The following is a 17524-nucleotide window of genomic DNA, read 5'->3' as shown; positions in this document are numbered from 1 at the left end:
AAAAGGAAAGGACAAATTCCTGGAAGATGGAAAGCAGATGGGGCAGGAGTAATGAGAGGGTGAAGGCAGAGGTGAGCACAGGAGTCCAAGGGTCATGAAATGAGGAGAAAAGTGCAGCAGAGGTGGGGTACAGTTTCTCCTGGTTTTGCAAAGAGGAGGGTCAGGAACAAGGAGCACCTCTCATGCCAAAAGCAGTAGTGGGTTTGAGAGTTGAGGGGGGGCATGCCGTGTTTGGCAGGAAGGGGAGGCCTCTCTCCTGGCAGGAAGCTGCGCTACGGAAAGAGGGAGGAGACTGCTGCTGCAGTAGCGGCTGGTGGGAGCCCGATGTGGCAGAGGGGCTTCTGCCGCCGCCGACAGGGAGGCATAGGGCCAGCGAGCCCGGTGCTGGAGACACAGCCACCATCCTCTTCGCGAGCCCGGCCGCCCTCCTAGACAGGCTCCTCGCCTACGGATCCTCCCCTCCTCCCCGCTCTTGCAAGCAGCCGGCTCAGCGCCTGCTGACCCTCCTTCTCACAGGCTCCCAGCGAAGGCAGGAGCGAGGTGTCCGATTTGGGCACGTGAGGCCCGCGATCCCGGGCGGTGGACACCAGGCAGGCCAAGGCCATTGGTGGGCACCAGGATGGAGAAGGGAGATGAGAAGGACTCCTGCAGGATTAAGGGCTGGAGGCGGGCTCCCAGTGAGGCTCGGGTGGGAAAGTGCACTGGGCTATAGGAAAAGGGGGTGGCGTTAGGAGGCTGGCAAGAAACTGAAGCGAGGGCACTGGGTGCCAGGAAAGCAAAGCAATTGGGGCTTGGCAGGGGGCGTGCGGGCAGCAGGCTGGGGCTTTCAGAGCCAGAGGACAGTGAGTGCATGCGGGTCAACGCCTGGGAGGGAAAGGCGCTTTGCAGCGGATTTACGAGTAGAGTGCGCGCCGGTGGCGGCCGGTGGAGGCAGTGGGCTCTGAACAAGGAGGTAGCCCGCCCCCTTCTGCAGAGTTCCTAACCCCAGGCAGTACCACTGCCGCTGCTGCCCTTCCCCGCAGTCTAAAGGAACCTAGGAGGAAGAGCACTTGCAGGCAGGCGTCCAGGACTTCCAGTATTGCTGCCAAGCTCATGGGGAAAATTTAGGTGCCAGCGCAGAGTACTTAGAGACATCGCTGTCGGGAGAACTTCACCTTATGGCATACTGAGTGTCCTCTCCCCTTCTCTCCTCCCGCTGCAGGCTCAATGAAGACCCCCAACGCACAGGAGGCGGAAGGGCAACAAACCAGGGCACCTGCACCTGCGGGACGGGCCACTGGGACTGCAAACATGACGAAGAAAAAAACCTTTCAAAAGAAACAGAGGGGCAGACCTTCGTCCCAGCCCCGCAGGAACATCGTGGGCTGCAGAATTTCACACGGGTGGAAGGAAGGTGATGAACCCATCACCCAGTGGAAAGGAACCGTTCTGGATCAGGTGCCTATAAATCCCTCCCTTTATCTGGTGAAATACGATGGAATTGACTGTGTCTATGGACTGGAACTTCACAGAGATGAAAGAGTTTTGTCCCTTAAGATTCTTTCTGACAGGGTGGCATCACCTCAAGTCAGTGATGCAAACCTTGCAAACACCATAATTGGTAAAGCTGTGGAACATATGTTTGAGGGTGAGCATGGTTCCAAGGATGAATGGAGGGGAATGGTCTTAGCCCAAGCACCAATCATGAAAGCCTGGTTTTATATTACCTATGAGAAAGATCCTGTCTTATACATGTACCAGCTTCTAGATGACTATAAAGAAGGAGACCTGCGTATCATGCCAGAGTCCACTGAGTCTCCCCCAGCAGAGAGGGAGACAGGAGGAGTTGTAGATGGCCTGATAGGTAAACATGTGGAATATACCAAAGAAGATGGCTCCAAACGGATCGGCATGGTCATTCACCAAGTGGAAGCCAAACCTTCTGTGTATTTCATCAAGTTTGATGATGATTTCCATATCTATGTCTATGATTTGGTGAAAAAGTCCTAACTGTTAGGGGACACTTTTCCACATTTGTGAAAACCAACGTATGCTTTGTAGACATGCAAAATATTGTTGCTTTTCAGTGTATTGGGAGCTTAAGGGTCCCTGTGAATTCAACATCTTTGCCAGCATCATTGTTGTTTTGTTCTGAAAAATACAAATGTATGTGGACATGACATGTTGTGTGTAAGGACTTTATCATGTTGAAAAGATTGGGTGTGTTTGGTGGATGGGGCATGAAAAGAAGGGACAGCTGTAAATTCAGGCTGTGAATAAAGTTCAGCTAGTATCATAATCAGTCATCTAAAAATGGAATAGGACTTAGCTGGTCTGGCCTAGAGAGGGGGGAGGAGGAGGAACTAGAGAGGGGCTGTGGGGGAAGGGAACAGGGGAGGTGACTGCTTAGGAAGAGGTGGGGAGGGGCCAGAAATGGAGAGGCTCCTCAGGGGGAAGGCGCCCAACTGGGAGGAGGTAAAGAACAACAGAGGGAGAGTGAGATCTTGGGGCTTAGAGGGAAACAGACAGAATAAATTGAGTAGAGAGGGACACAACGCAGCTTAGAAGAGGTTCAGAGCAAGGGGGAGAAAGACAAAGCTGGCAGGGAGAGACTAAAGGATAGTCTCTTAAGATTCTCTTTAGTCTCTGGGGAGAGACTAAAGGATACTCAAGGGGAGTGTGCCTGTGTGAGGGGCCAGAAGGGCAAGGGCACTAAGGGAGGAGGAATTCTAGGAAGACTGACTAGGGGAGAGGGAGTACAGTCAAAGAGGTGTGGGGAGTGGGGCCCACGAGAGATGGGAAGGCCCAGGAAAAAGTTGGCCCTCTGACAGTATCCACATTGCTATCCCTGGCTCTGGGCACTAAAGAAGTGGCAAGTGTCAAATAAGCCAGATGGATTGGAGGTCCCCTAGAAGGGTATTTTGACAGGGGTGGCTCAAGAGTTAAGCAGGAGCCAAGTTAATACCTAAAACTCTTATTTCAGGGAGTTCATGCCACACCTACAAAGCAGAAGCCCCACTCTCAGCCGAGATACCCTACCATGGCGCTCCATAAGCACGGGGCTGTGAGCGGCCTCCTCACGTTTTCCAGAGGACCAAAGGGCAGTAAATCTTGGACCTAAGGTCTTAGTTCATTTTCCGTACACTTGTACAAACAATTGCTGTGGGGCGCTCAGAACTTGAGAGACGTGCCACCTTGCATTTGTAAAGTATTTTATCCAGAAAAATGGGACCTTGCTGAACCCAAGTACAGCATGTTCTTCCTCCCACTGGACTGTACCTTGTCTCCCTACAGAGGAGGGGCATCAGAGGACTGAGCCTTCTCTTTATCTCCAGGGCACGGCGACTTCTTGACTGTCCATGCTCCTTTCAGTAGTTCCCCAAACCACAGGTGGCTCCACAAAGTGCTCCACCAAATTGAGGTCTGCTGCCCCCAGAAACCGCATTCTGTCTATACCCCATCAAAGTGGGTGGCTACTGACCCTTTACAGGTGCTCCTGGCCAATCTTGCCCACGCCTAAGCCCACAGGGAGCTGTGATGCAAGTTTGTGCAGCTCTGTTTCCAGGTGAGATAGATGGCATGGGGCAGTCAGGCTGGGAGTTGTGGCTTTGTATAGCTAACTCCTTTAACTCTATATTGCATAGATAGATAGAGGGGTGGTGCTTGGTATGGAGAGGGTACAGTAACCCCAATAAAGTCCCTCAGAGACATGGCGTCCCGACTCATGGGTATGCGTCCTTCTCTCCTCCTTGCCTTTCCATAGTCCTGCCATGGAAGTTCCCCTCAAAACCCTCTCTCTCTCTGGTTTCCCCGCCCAACACTTCACTAAAATATACCCTTGCCCTTAAAGGAGAAGTTCTGGTGACTCTCCACTGCCCAGGTTTCCTTAACTCCATGCATGCAGAGCGGGGGTGGGTGTGGGGTGGAGACAGGGACCTTCCAGGAGTTGAAAGAAGGTGGTAATGCCTGTTCATTCTCCACCCACCATGACCCGAAGTTGTTTGCCTCAACAACCACACGAGGCAAGCCCACCTCACCGTAGCAGGGATTCATTGTCTTTCACACATCACACAATTTAGTCTGGCAAACACCTGCAGGCCACCCATGTGCCAATTTCAGCCAGCTGTCATATTTCGTTTGATCTTCCAGCTTTTGTTTTCTATGTTTAAGTAGCTACTGTAGCCACTTGGGAGATTTAGCATTATAAAAATTCTTATTTCTGCCTCGCCTGAAAAAAACAACAAAAACAGTAAACTGAGGATTAGGGTCCACATTCCAACTAGGGTACAAGCAGCTGGATCTGAGGAAGGGCTCAGCCCATTTTAGACTCAGAATGCTCTCAAGTTGGCCACGCCCCCAGCAGGCCTGCTTCATTCGAATAAAATGCCCAGTTGTCCCCTGGAGGCATTTGCCTCTGTAGCTTTGGGGTTAGAGTCACGGAAAGCAGACTAGTCCCCCTTTGGCTTACTTTGACCCCGTTTCTCTCTCTCTCTTTTTTTTCTTTCTTTGCTTTGTCTTCATCCTACCAGTACTTAACTTCAGGTGGGCTCTCTGCCAGGCAGTTTTCTAGGCATGTGTACTTATGATGTGGTAATGAAGAGAAAAACAAAAATCAAACCATCTTAGCCTCATGGAGCTTTCATGTTACTGTGCCAGACAGTAGGTGAGATGCAATATGTAAGTGTAATGTATTTTCAAAGTGACAAGTGTTAAGGAGGAAAAGGAAAAAAAGAAAAACGAAAAGCAAGAAATGGGGAATTGAAATTCTAGGTAGGAGGCCGAAACTGGATAGACAGGAAGGCCAGGGATAGCATCGCTGAGAACGTGGCTTTGAGTAAAGACGTAAAAGCAATGACAGAATTGGCCCTGTGACTGTCTGGGGAAGGACCATTCTAGGTAGAGGGACAGGGAATGATGAGGCCCCAAGGCGCTGGCGGCATGGCATGTTCAAGGAGCACTGAGGATAGCGGCATGGCTGGAGCTGAGTAAGCAAGGTAGATAATATCACAATATGAGTTCACAGAGGTGCTGGGGATCTGGGAGGAGCACATAGCTTAGAGCATTAGAGGTCTGAGAATGGAATTTGGCTTTTACACCAAGTGTGATGGGGAGCCATTTGAGTATTTTTAGCAGAGGTCTGATGTGATTTGTTTCATATTTTAACAGGATCACTCTGGAGAGTCTAGAGTATAGTCTGTATGAGGTACAAGGATGGGAAAAGGGAGGTCAAATATATCAGTGGAACAGAGGAGAGGGCTAGACATTTATTTGCATGTAGTAAACTGGAATCATAATAGTGGTGATGTAGGAATATTTCTGTGAGTGAGTGCCAGGATCGTGTCTTGTGAAACTGAAGAACGGAAGCAAGGACCAAGGAGAGGGAGGAGTTGTAAAAGAGGATAGTTTATTAAAAAGCAAAAAAATGCAGCTCCTGAGTGGGAGGAGGTTCCCAAATGGGATGCCCCCTGACTGAGGCAAAAGCTCTTACTTTTATACCTTCCCTTGCCTGTTCGGGGAAGGGAGCTGGAGCCTTTTAATGGAATTCGTCTCATCAGGTTTGTTCTGTTTGCCCATCCTGAAGGGATTAGCAAAATAGCCTATTCCTATCTATCAGATCTACTCCGTTTGTCTGGCCAAAAGGGATTTATGAGATAATTTATTAACTTCAAGGCGCCATTACATTTTGTGCTGGAGTGAATGAGTTACTTCAGAACCTGGAGTTTTAGGATATGGCTGTCTTTTGTTTATTCCACCAGGGACCTTCCTATCTGCCTAACTACGTGCTAACTAACCTGTCTCAGTGGTGACATTTCACAGTAATGAGAATGAGAAAGTAATTTTATTCAATAAATGGTGCTAGATTAATCTGTTTTGTTTTTCAGAAGCCAAATAATAAACAAATACCTTCATCACAACTTAACCACAAAATAAATTCCAAGTGGAAAAAAACTTAATACTTAAATTTGGAAAGTAACATCTATAATATTTTTAGAGTCAAACAGAAGGGAATGTTCATAGTTTTTCTCATGGGAATTGGGAAAATTTTGTTTAAAGAGACAAAATACACAGATATTGATGGAGATTGTTACAAATTTGCTTACATTTTTTTGCTGGGCAAAAAAATCTTCATCCCTCTCATTTAAAAAATCTTCCTATAAAATGTGGGGCAAAAAAGATTTGGGTATACATTTTGATAGTTAAGTGAATATAATAAATAAAATTATATTCAATAAGAATGAAACAAACAGCATAGGGAACTTAGGAAATATATTAACAGACATTTTACAAAATGGATCACCTCGTCAATAAACATGCATTATCTTAATCTGCTCCGCATTCCCTTACTCTATCTTTTCCATAACATGTCATCTAACATACTGTGTAATTTACTTAGTTAATAAGTTTACTGTTTTTACACTTGTAAGAATATAAAGAATGTAAGTATGTGATTTTTCCATCTTTTTTTTGTTTTGTTTTTCACTGATGTATCTCAGATACTTAAAATTGTATCTGGTGCATAGTAGGTGCTCAGTAATATTTCTAGACTCTACGTGTCTCACCATTAAGCAGAAAAATGGATATTAAAATGACATACAATTTCTATGCATCACTGTAGCAACATGAATAAAGTTCGAAAATGTGTTGTCAACTACATAAACAAATGGGAGAATCCACACACTGTTGGTGGGAGTTCAGATGGAGATAAATTTGCTATGATCTAGTGAATTTGAAGATGGTGTATTTCCAGCAATTTTACATTGTTGGAAGACAAATTTTATATGGATCTTTCATGTTGCTGTATATTTTGTGAACAAGCACTGAATGTTTTTTGTTTGCTACCTTCTGTTTAAGTATGTTTGAATAAAAAATATCTCTGCAAGATGACATAGTGGTTCCCTCTGTAGCAATGGGCAGAAATGCTTACTGCAGTGTAATGAATATGTCTCCTTCCAGAGCAAAAGGAAAGCATGTTTACTGCCTATTTTAAGAGATGAGGTTAAACTGAAGTTTTCTTTCCTCTAATGTTATCTACTGTGTACATATGTGTCAGGTGCCCATTTTGCATCATCCTGTGTTAAGTGGGGCTCAGGGATTTAGGACGAAATTGCTGATTCTCTATGATGTTACTGTGAATAGGAAACTGTAAATGAGGAGGAATTTAGGAAGTGGTTGCAGGGAGTAGATTCAAAGACAGACACTGGAACCATGCATTGTCTGCTGCTAATTAAACTCTTGGTGAGGCAGCTTTCTCCTCAATGTATTCATTAACCTCAGGCTCACTCCTTTGTAACAAATAGTACTAAGATTGATCCTGAGTAAGTAGAAGTTTTTGTCTCTGTTCAGGTAACGTAACAGAGACTCACAATGACTCTGTGAATTAAAGGAAGTTAAATCACAGGCACCATGGGCAGAAACTGGAGAATTCTCAGAACTTTTGCTAGTTGGTGTGGAAATGAGAGGGCGGGGCGAAAAAAAGCTTGTAAATGAAGAATGTACAAGACAGCTGGGTCATCTCATGATTCAGCCCATCCATCACAAGATCATATAAAGCTTAGATACATTCAGAGATAATAGCAAATACCTCAGTTACTTTTTGCTTGGTTGGCTGGTTTTTGTAGTGGCTACTGTCCATTTAAGGGAGTTTTAGCCCTCTTGGGGAGATTTTTTAAGACAACCAACCTCCTGTGTACATCATAAATGAGCCATTGAATAATATTTCGGCTCTTACTGACCAAGATTTTGCTAATAAAGTTAACCACTAAAGAATGAGAATCTGAATCAAAGAAATGTAGATAAATTCTCATTGATCAATCCTATACCCCCGGAAAACTTCCGTAGCTCCTATGTTGAAAATGTGAGAAAATAAGAGATACTATTTCACTAATGAGGCAGCATACACCCTAAATTATTTCACATTTCTCATATAAGTTTATTTCTATGTGAGCCAAGTCAGCCACTGTGTGAAAAACGCAGTTTTACTGAAAAATAATGTGACTGTGCCTGCTGAGTCAAAACATTGTCTAAGGTTAAAATAGATGATGTTAGCAATGAGGATTTTGCCACCTGATAAAGAGCATAGAGTCAGCTGAAACACAGAAAGTTTGATTCAATGAGACACAAGTAGCCACTATGCCATAAAGAACTGAAAGTAAACATAAAGCCTTTCTAAATATAAAGCCACTCTCTCCTTTCATAACCATTGAACCCTCCCTCTTTTCTTTCTCCTTCCTTCCTTCCTTCCTTCCTTCCTTCCTTCCTTCCTTCCTTCCTTCCTTCCTTCCTTCCTTCCTTCTCTCTCTCTCTCTCTCTCTCTCTCTCTCTCGCTCTCGCTCTCGCTCTCGCTCTCGCTCTCGCTCTCGCTCTCTCTCTCTCCCCTCTTTCCTCCCCCTCCCTCCCTTCCTTCATTTATTATTTTTTTATTTCACCCATCCACCCACCCACCTCTCCTTTGGCAACCATCAACTTGTTCTCTACATCTACGGATCTGCTTCTGTTTATTCATTTGTTTTGTTTTGTTTTTTTAGGTCCCACATATAAGTGAAACCATATAGTATTTGTCTTCCATATCTTGGTTATTGTAAATAATACTGCAATGAACATAGGGACACATATATGTTTTTAAAAAAGCATTTATTTTTTCAGTTACAGTTGACATTCAATATTATTTTATATTAGTTTCAGGTGTACAGCATAGTGGTTAGACATTTATATCATTTATGCAGTGATCCCCCAAGGGGTTGGGGAGCTGGGTGAAAAAAAGTGAAGGGATTAAGAAATGCATATATCTTTTTGATGTAGTGTTTTTGTTTTCTTTGGATAAATACACAGAAGTGGAATTTCTGGGTCATATGGCAGCTGTATTTTTAATTTTTTGAGGTTACTGTTTTCCATCATGGCTTCCACCAATTTACTATTCCACAAACAGGGTACTAGGTTTCTCTTTTCTCTACATCCTCACCAACCTTTGTTATCTCTTAACTTTTTGATAATAGCCATCCCAACAGGTGTGAGGTGATAACTCATTGTGATTTTGATTCACATTTCCCTGTTGATTAGTGACGTTGAGCATCTTTTAATATGTCTGTTGACCATCTGTATGTCCTCTTTGGAGAAACGTCTATTCAGGTCCTCTACCCATTTTTTAATTGGATTTGTTGTTGTTGCTGTTGTTGTTGTTGTTGTTGTGTGTATGTGTTAAGTTGTGTGAGTTCCTTACATACTTTGGATATTAACCTCTTATCAGATGTATTATTTGTGAATATCTCCTCCCATTCAGTAGGATCTGTTTGTTTTCTTAATGGTTTCCTTCACTGTGCAAAAACTTTTCAGTTTGATAGTTCCATTTGCTGATTTTTGTTTTTGTTTTCCTTGCCTGAGGAGTCATATCAAAAAAGATATTGCTAAGACCAATGTCAAAGAGTTTACTGACTATGTTTTGCTCTAGAAGTCTATGGTTTCATGTCTTACATTTAATGCAAAGACTTTCTAATACTACAAAGCCACTCTCTCCCTCTATACCCCTGAACCTTCCCACTCATTTAACTCGACCACAGCTGCTATGAGGCAAAAAATTATTAGCGATGAGGCTAAGTCCTCTCTAATGGAGATCAAATGCCATCCATCTAAGTAGGCTGAGGAATTATAGTGAGGATAGAGAATCAAAGTTTTATAGCTCTGTTAAATATGGATTCCCAAGTCACGATTCTACAGTACCCATGGAAGTCATTAGCATCCAGAATCAGGTAATGGGTTTGGCTGGGGTTGGAGTAGGGAAAACTCAAGTATGACCCTGTGAGTAAAACCTTTCGAGCCAATCCTATGCAATCTTTGTGTTACATCCACATCTGAATATATGGTAGGAACCTATGTTTGTATTTCCCTGTCCCATAAGTGCTAAATGAAATTTAGCCACATGTAGAGAAGTGTTAGTGAGAAAAATAAATTGCTCCACCACCAACCTCTCTGTCTCATCCTGGGTGGTTTAACACAAACAATATAAGAAAGAAAAAAAAGAAAATTACAGCCCTGATTAAATACTTAAAGGAAACAGAGGAAGCAGGACATGCAAGATCTCTATAAAGCAGCCATGTATGCTCAGTGTAAAAGTCTAAGAAGAGCTGAAGGCTTTTATAGTGGACTACTGTCAAATAAATTCAGTTGTTTCTCTTATAGTCTTAGCTGTTGCATACAATGTGACTCTAACTGAATCTATTACACACTAATGACACATGGTATACCCTTTTGAACACTGACAGCACTTTCTTTTCCATACTACTGGCACCTAAAGATCAAAATCTATTCACATTTATGTGACAAGGCCTCTGATATATGTTTTGTCACACACCTTCAGGGTTACCTGAGCTCCATTGTCATTTGTGAAAATTTAATACATCAGAATTTAGTGCAAGTGCTTATATACTCTGATTTCCAAAATTTTCACTCTATAAATGATGTCCTGATGGTCGGTAGTCAGAAGCTTCAGTCACAAAAGTGTTGGTTGTGGTATTATCACATATTCCTTAGGAAGAGTGGCTGAAAACCTCCAACAAAATTCAGGAGCCGGCTTGCTAAGCAATGTTTCTTAAGACTGTGTAGGCTGATTTACAATACTGACTCCTCAGGCAGTCAAAGAAAAATTGCCTCCTCAGCACCCCACCACTAAAAAGGAGGCCTGGCAACAAACTAAATCCTTTGGATACTGGAAACAGTTTGTGACTGCTTAGGCATTCTGCTTGATCCTTTATATCAACTACCTCACATAGCATCTTTTGAGTGAGGCACCAAACAACGTTCTATTATGGAAACTCTCCAGCAAGTTGTGTCATGCTCTCTATCTTTAGTGTCCTACATTTATAATGACCACTTTGAGCTTTAAGTCTCTGTTAACTGATGATTTTCCAATTGGAGTGTCTTTGAAAAGGAAGTAGTCTCTGCCTGGAGGTGTGCCTTGGAGTTTTGGACTTAGCTACTCTTTGACATGAGTGTTAGATACATCCCTTTTGAAAAGCAGCTATTAATTTGTTATGGGGTTCTTTTCAAAATTCAATATAAGAAGTAAAAATTGGTAGTTATGAAAGAGTCACGGGGTTGTAAAGTACAGTATGAGGAATATAGTCAATATTGTAAAATTTATGTATAGTGTCAGGTGGGTACTAGACTTATTGGGGTGATCACTTCATACATTACATAAACGTCTAATCACTATGCTGTACACCTGAAACTAATATAAAATAATATTGAATGTCAACTTTAATTTTAGAAAAAATAGTCATGGGGATATATAATACAGCATAGGGACTATAGTCAATAATATTTTAATAACTATGTGCAGTGTCAGATGAGTAATAGACTTATTGGGGTGATTACTTTGTGAGGTATATAAATGTCTAATCACTATGTTGTTTTGTACAACTGAAACTAATATTTAAAAAACCTGAATACCTAAACCATGGAGGCCTTGTGTCTTTCTAGCCTGATGTTCCCTTTTTGCAACGATCAATTCCAAAATAACACATATAATGGTGGAAAAAAAGATCAAGAAGCCTTGCTTTACAAAGGTAATATATATTAAAACTTACTTGTCCTCACCCCAGTGGCATATAGTCTTTAGATGAAAAAGTGGGTTTTACACCTTTCAGGAAAACTCTATTAACCACTCTGCCATCTGAAGTAAAGCTGCTGGCTAAATGAGTCCTTGGCTCATTTAGTTGTTCAACTAAATGGCTGGGCCTGGTTCACCGATGGTTTGGATAAACTAGAACCTGATGGTATTCACAGTGCTATTGCAAATGTTCAATCTACTGCCAGCTAAGCAGAACTGAAAGCAGATGGTGGTCACTGTTCTCTGTGGCCAGAACTCAGTGCCATTTTCATAGGTCTTGGGAATACTCCCCTAGATGAAGTTTGTCATATTTTTAGTGCCTTGTAGCATATTGACAATAGTGACTCACAGCATATTGACAATAGCCAAGTTTGTTGGGTCTACCACATGGAAAGCTACAAATTTGCAGGCTAAAAACACCTCTATATGAGTATGAAGCTTCAAACTATAGGAAAAGAGGTGACATCACCAAGATGGCAACATAGATTTTTCCTAACTTTACTTCTAGTCACAAGAAGAACAACTAACAATTATTCATGGACAAGACACCACTGAGAAAAACCTTAGAGCATGGAGGTGATACTAAAGCATTGTCCTGTACCACAGAGACCAAGACAGGCCACATTATAAAGTTAAGAGGATTGACCGCATGCTAACTATATTGCCCCTTCCCCAAGCCAGTGCAGAAGCACACAGAAAGGTCTATCCGGAGCCTACAGTTCCTCAAGTGGGAAAAGAGAGCCCAGGGAAGACATCCAGCTCTCCCAGCTTTGTGGGTTGCTTCTGGAAAACTCCCACTCAGGTCTTGTCTCACAAAGATCATAGAAAAATGTGCAGGGCTCAATCACTTGGAATCTGGTTATGACAAAGAAGGGGGAAGGGCTTGCAACAACCAGCATATGGATCTTGACAGACTGAATTCCTATCAGCAGCTCCCACACAGTAGTCCCAACTAGCAAATTTTTTCATCTGCAGAAAAAGGACAGTGGTGCACTATGACTAGGGAACTCAAGGGGGAACAAGTCTACCTGTTTTGGGTCCTCAAACAAAGAGTCTTGCTGGACCTGGAGACTGGTCTTCTCATCCTCTGCCCAGGCAGGAGAGATAGTTATTGCCCAGCCCATGATGGAGTGTAGCTCTTGGCCATTTCATGAGTAGAAAGCATAACTAGGAACACCTAGGAGTCTTCTTGGAGCCACCGTTCCTGCTTTACCTGGCAAAGGAGCTAATTCAAAGTCCCACACACTGCTGAATGTAGGTCCCAGCCCTACCTAATCAAAAAGCCTGGCCAGAACCTGGAGAGGTGACTAGCCAAGCAATGCTCAAGCAGAGCCCAGCAGGCATAACTGACTATTCACAGAGCAAACCAGTGGCTCTGTTTGGTCAGGAAATAGAGGCATGGGTCAGTTTGAGTCAATACCACAAACATAGGGCCTTGCTGCTTTGGAGTTGGTTCTCTCACTCCATTTACGCAGGAAAACTAATTCATAGCCCCACCCATTGCTGAATACAATTTTCAGTTCACTCAACAAGGAAAACTAACCAGAACACATGGGAAGCTGCCTAACCCATCCAACAGCCCTGCTTACAGTGGCACTTGAACACAGGACACAAAGCATGGCTTTCCCCACCTTTAGAGCAAAACTGGTGGCTACCTCTGGCCAGATAATTCAGTACACAGTCTTCCCTGATTTGGGTCCCCAAAGAAGAAGTCATTCAGGACTTAGGCCCATTTAGCTGCCCCATCAGAGCAAGGACTCTAATTCATAGCTCTGCCTACTGCTGAGTATAGTATCTAGTCCCAACCACCTAAGAAGCCTAACCAGAGAACCCAGGCAACCACAGAGTCTATCATCCTACAGCCTCTCAGACAGGGAATCAAACCAGCAGTTCTATCTAACTGTTCTCAACCATCATCACCTTTCCTTGACCCCAGAGTGGCCTTGCCACAAATAGACCCTGATAGCAAGCACCCCTTGACCAAGGGTGTTACCAGTGGATATATACAGAAACCCAAACTGAACTGACTGGAGAAGAACTCTCTGCTAAAGAGAACCTGTAAAGTCTAGAGGCTAAGACTATTTACGTAAATGCCAATATACCAATGTAAGAAATCAAGTATCACAAATATGCAAAAAATATGACATAAGCAAAACACATGACACCACAAAAATAAACTAATAGTGCTCCAATAACTAACTTAAAAAATGGAAATTTATGAATTGTCAGACAAAGAATTAAGAATAAACCTCTTAAAGAAGCTTAGTGAACTAACTACAAGAATACACAGACAGACAACTAAATAAAATTAGAAATATAATTCATGAACAAAACAAGAAGTTAAACAAAAAATAGGTATTATTAAAAAATCCGAGAACTGAGAAATACAATGACAGAACTGAATAATTCAATAGAGAGCTTCAAAACCAGACACAAACATACAGAAGATAGAAACAATGACCTAGAATACAGGAAAATTAAAATTAATTAGTCAAATAAGATAATACAAAAAAAAATGAAAAAAAGTGGAAAAATTCCACAGGACTTATAAAACACTACAAAAAGAAACAATATCTGCATTATGGGAATTCCAAAGGTGAAAAAAAGGTGAAAGGTACAGAGGGTATGTTGAAGCAATGGCTGAAAACTGCCCAAACCTGGGAAGAGTAATGGACATCCACATCCATGAGGCACAAAGGAGCCCAAATAGGTTTAATCTGAATAGTGCTATACTGAGACATAACTGAATTGTTAAAATTGAAAGACAAAGAAATAATTTTGAAAGAAGCAAAGGAAAAGAAGTAAGATACATACAGGTAACCCCCATAAGACTATGGATGGATTTCTCAACAGAAACTTTTCAGGCCAAAAGAAAATGACGTGATATATTTAAAATATTGAAAGAAAGAAAAAAACCTATTAATGAAGAATTCTATACCCAGCAAAGATGACCTTAAGAAATGAAGGAGAGATAAACACTTTTTCAAACGAACAAAAGCTGATGAAATTCATCACCACCAGACTTACCTTACACGAAATACTAAAGGGAGTTCTTTGAGTGGAAGTAAAAGGACACTTATAAACATCATAAAAACATAAAGAAAGTAGCAAAAAATGGTAATGGCAAATACATAGTCAAGGTTAAATTCTGTAATGTGGTTATAGTGGTGCATAATTCACTTATAACTCTAGTTTGAAAGTTAAAAAAAAACAAACAGTAAAAATGACCATAACTACAATAATCTGTTACTACATACAAAATATTTTTTAAAAAGTATACTATAAGATCGATAACTTGAAATGTGAAGGGGAAGAGAAGTAAAAGTTTAAAATTTATGTATGCTATCAGAGTTAATTTGGTGTTAGTTTAAAATTAATTTAAAATTACTTTTAATATATTTTAAGTAAGCCTTATTGTAACCACAAAGGAGAAATCTGTAGCAATTATATGAAAGAACATGATACAGAAGTGAAAGCATACTGATGCCTAAAGTCTTCAAATCACAAAAGAAGACAGCGAGGTAAGAATCAAGGAACAATGGATCTATGAAACAGCTGAAAAACAATTAACAAAATAGCAATAGTAAGTCCATACCTGTCAATAATTGCTTCAAATGTAAATGGATTAAATTTTCCAATCAAAAGACATAGTATGGCTGAATACATTTGAAAAATGATAGGCTGCCTACAGGAGACTCACGTTAGCCTTGAAGACAGACATATACTGAGAGTGAGGGGATGGAAAATATATTTTAAGCAAACAAAATATAGGGGTAGTTATATTTATACCAGACAAAATAGTTTAAACTGCAAAACGGAGACAAAATGGAGACAGAGAGGTCATTATACAATTATTGTTGGTTTGTAACCTTGGGACGTCCCCCAGCAAAATTCTAAATTCTAAACTGGCCCCTAAAAATGGAGAGCAAGGAGAGGCTGAAGAAAAAGTTAGACCACACCAGATCAGTAGGTGGCATCTTTAATAAGCAAGGGAACTTACATACAAGTCTTGTTTGAGTGGCCACAAGATGAGTAGATCTCTGCACTTGCCCACCAATATCTTAAAAGGTTATGTAGAGATCTTAATGGGGTTCAGTAACATACAGTTTAGATGGTCTTAACAACACATTACTTTCTCAAGTCTTCATCTTTGAAATGGCACCTAGTGCAGGAATAGTAGACAGAATGTACATTTCCAGGATAGAGAAGGGAGGTAAGAAGCCTCCAATTGCCCGGGTCCAACTTTTAGGTCAACCGGCAGTCATATACTCTCAATGACCTCTTCCAACAATGGTAAATGGGTAAATCCAACAAGAAGATACAACAATTGTAAATATTTACACACCCAACATTGGTCACCTAAATATATAAAGCAAAAACTAACAGCTGAAAGGAGAAATAAAAAGCTATACAATAATAGCTGGGGGCTTTAATACCTCCTCTCAAAAATGGATAATCCAGATAGAAAATCAATAAAAAAGCAGCAGATTTAAACAACACTATAGATCAAATGAGCCTAACATACGTATAAAGAACATTCTGTCTGACAATAGAATACACATTCTTGTCAAGTGCACTGAGGTATTTTCTAAGAAAGACCATATATTTGGACACAAGTCTGGCAAATTCAACAAGACTGATATCATACAAGGCATCTTCTCTACTCATAATAGTATGAAACTAGAAATCAACAACAGATGAAAAGCCCACAAATACATAGAAATTAAACAGTAATCTTCTGAGTCACCAGTGGATCAAAAAATAAAATAAAGGGGAAATTAAAAAAAAAAAGGAAACACACTGTACTCAAATTTGTAGGATGTAGCAAAAGCACTTCAACTGGAAAGTTTTAGCAATAAACACATTCATTAAGAACATGAAAGAGAGTTTTCAGTCATGATGGAGTAGGTAAATGCTGTGCTTGCCTCTTCTCATGACCACATCAAAATTACACCTAAACTACAGAACAACCATTATTGAGAATCACCCGAAGTCTAGCAGAACCTTAGCCCTTCAACTAAAGACATACAGAAGAAGCCACCTCCAGACTGGTAGGAAGGAAAGAGACGCGGAATGAGCTGGTCTTACACCCACGTGAGACCATTAAAAATTGGGAGGGATATCTCCGCTGTGGAGGCCTACCCAGAGGACCAAAGTGTCCCAGCCCTAGACTAGGCTCCCCAGTCCAGGGTTCCAGTGCCAGGAAGAGAAGTTCCCACAATTTCTGGCCGTGAAAGCCAGTGGACACTGTAGCTGAGTGAGACAGAGGGTGGCTGGAGTCCCAGACCCTCCACTTAAAGGACCCACACATGTACTTACTCAATAATGGATTCATTCACTCTGAGCTCCAGCACTGGGGCACTAGCTTGAAAGATGCCAGGAACATTCGGGGAGGAACTGAGTTGTCTGGCTTAGAGAGAGGGCTGAAAGGGCAGCTTTCTCCTGGATGGAGGAGCTGGCAGAAGCCATTGTTTCTTCTTTGAGCCCTCCCCACTCTCTGCATGCAGACGCAGGTGGCCGCCATATCTGAGTCTCCATCAAGCTGGCTAATGCCATTCATTTTCCCAGCTCTGGATATTGTCTGACACTCTACCCCATCCAATTTTCAGGCCTACCCAAGCCAATTCCATACAAACGGCTTGTCTTGGCTCATGCTGCAAACTTTCCCCAACTCTCTTCATGGTTCACAAAACCCAAACGAGCAGCACCTGGTTTCAGTTGTCTCATGCCTCTTGCTGAGCAAGAGGCACTAGGGGCAGCTGGCCTCGATTCACAGCTTGGCCTTTTGAGGCACTTCCAAGAACAGCACAGGTGGCAGCCATCTGAAAATTGCTTTGTGGCTCATGCCAGGTGGCCCCAGGCAGCATACAGGCATTGGCTAAAATTGGCCTCTGGCAGGGCACCTCCCAATAGGCCCCAGGGCTGGCATGCTGGGTTGCCAGC

General features: G+C 42.1%; 1 protein-coding gene across 1 annotated transcript; it reads left to right on the top strand.

Moving 5' to 3' along the window:
• Nucleotides 1–292: 292 nt before the first annotated feature.
• LOC117025479 (spindlin-2) lies at nt 293–2159 on the top strand. The gene is made up of 2 exons (XM_033111381.1): nt 293–607; nt 1202–2159. The coding sequence occupies exon 2, from the start codon at nt 1207–1209 to the stop codon at nt 1987–1989; it is 783 nt and encodes a 260-aa protein (XP_032967272.1). The 5' UTR covers nt 293–607; nt 1202–1206; the 3' UTR covers nt 1990–2159.
• The last annotated feature ends 15365 nt before the right edge of the window (nt 2160–17524 follow it).

Source organism: Rhinolophus ferrumequinum, chromosome X (assembly GCF_004115265.2).
Source record: "Rhinolophus ferrumequinum isolate MPI-CBG mRhiFer1 chromosome X, mRhiFer1_v1.p, whole genome shotgun sequence".
Classification (NCBI taxonomy): domain Eukaryota; kingdom Metazoa; phylum Chordata; class Mammalia; order Chiroptera; family Rhinolophidae; genus Rhinolophus; species Rhinolophus ferrumequinum.
This window is presented reverse-complemented; position numbering and strand designations above follow the sequence as displayed.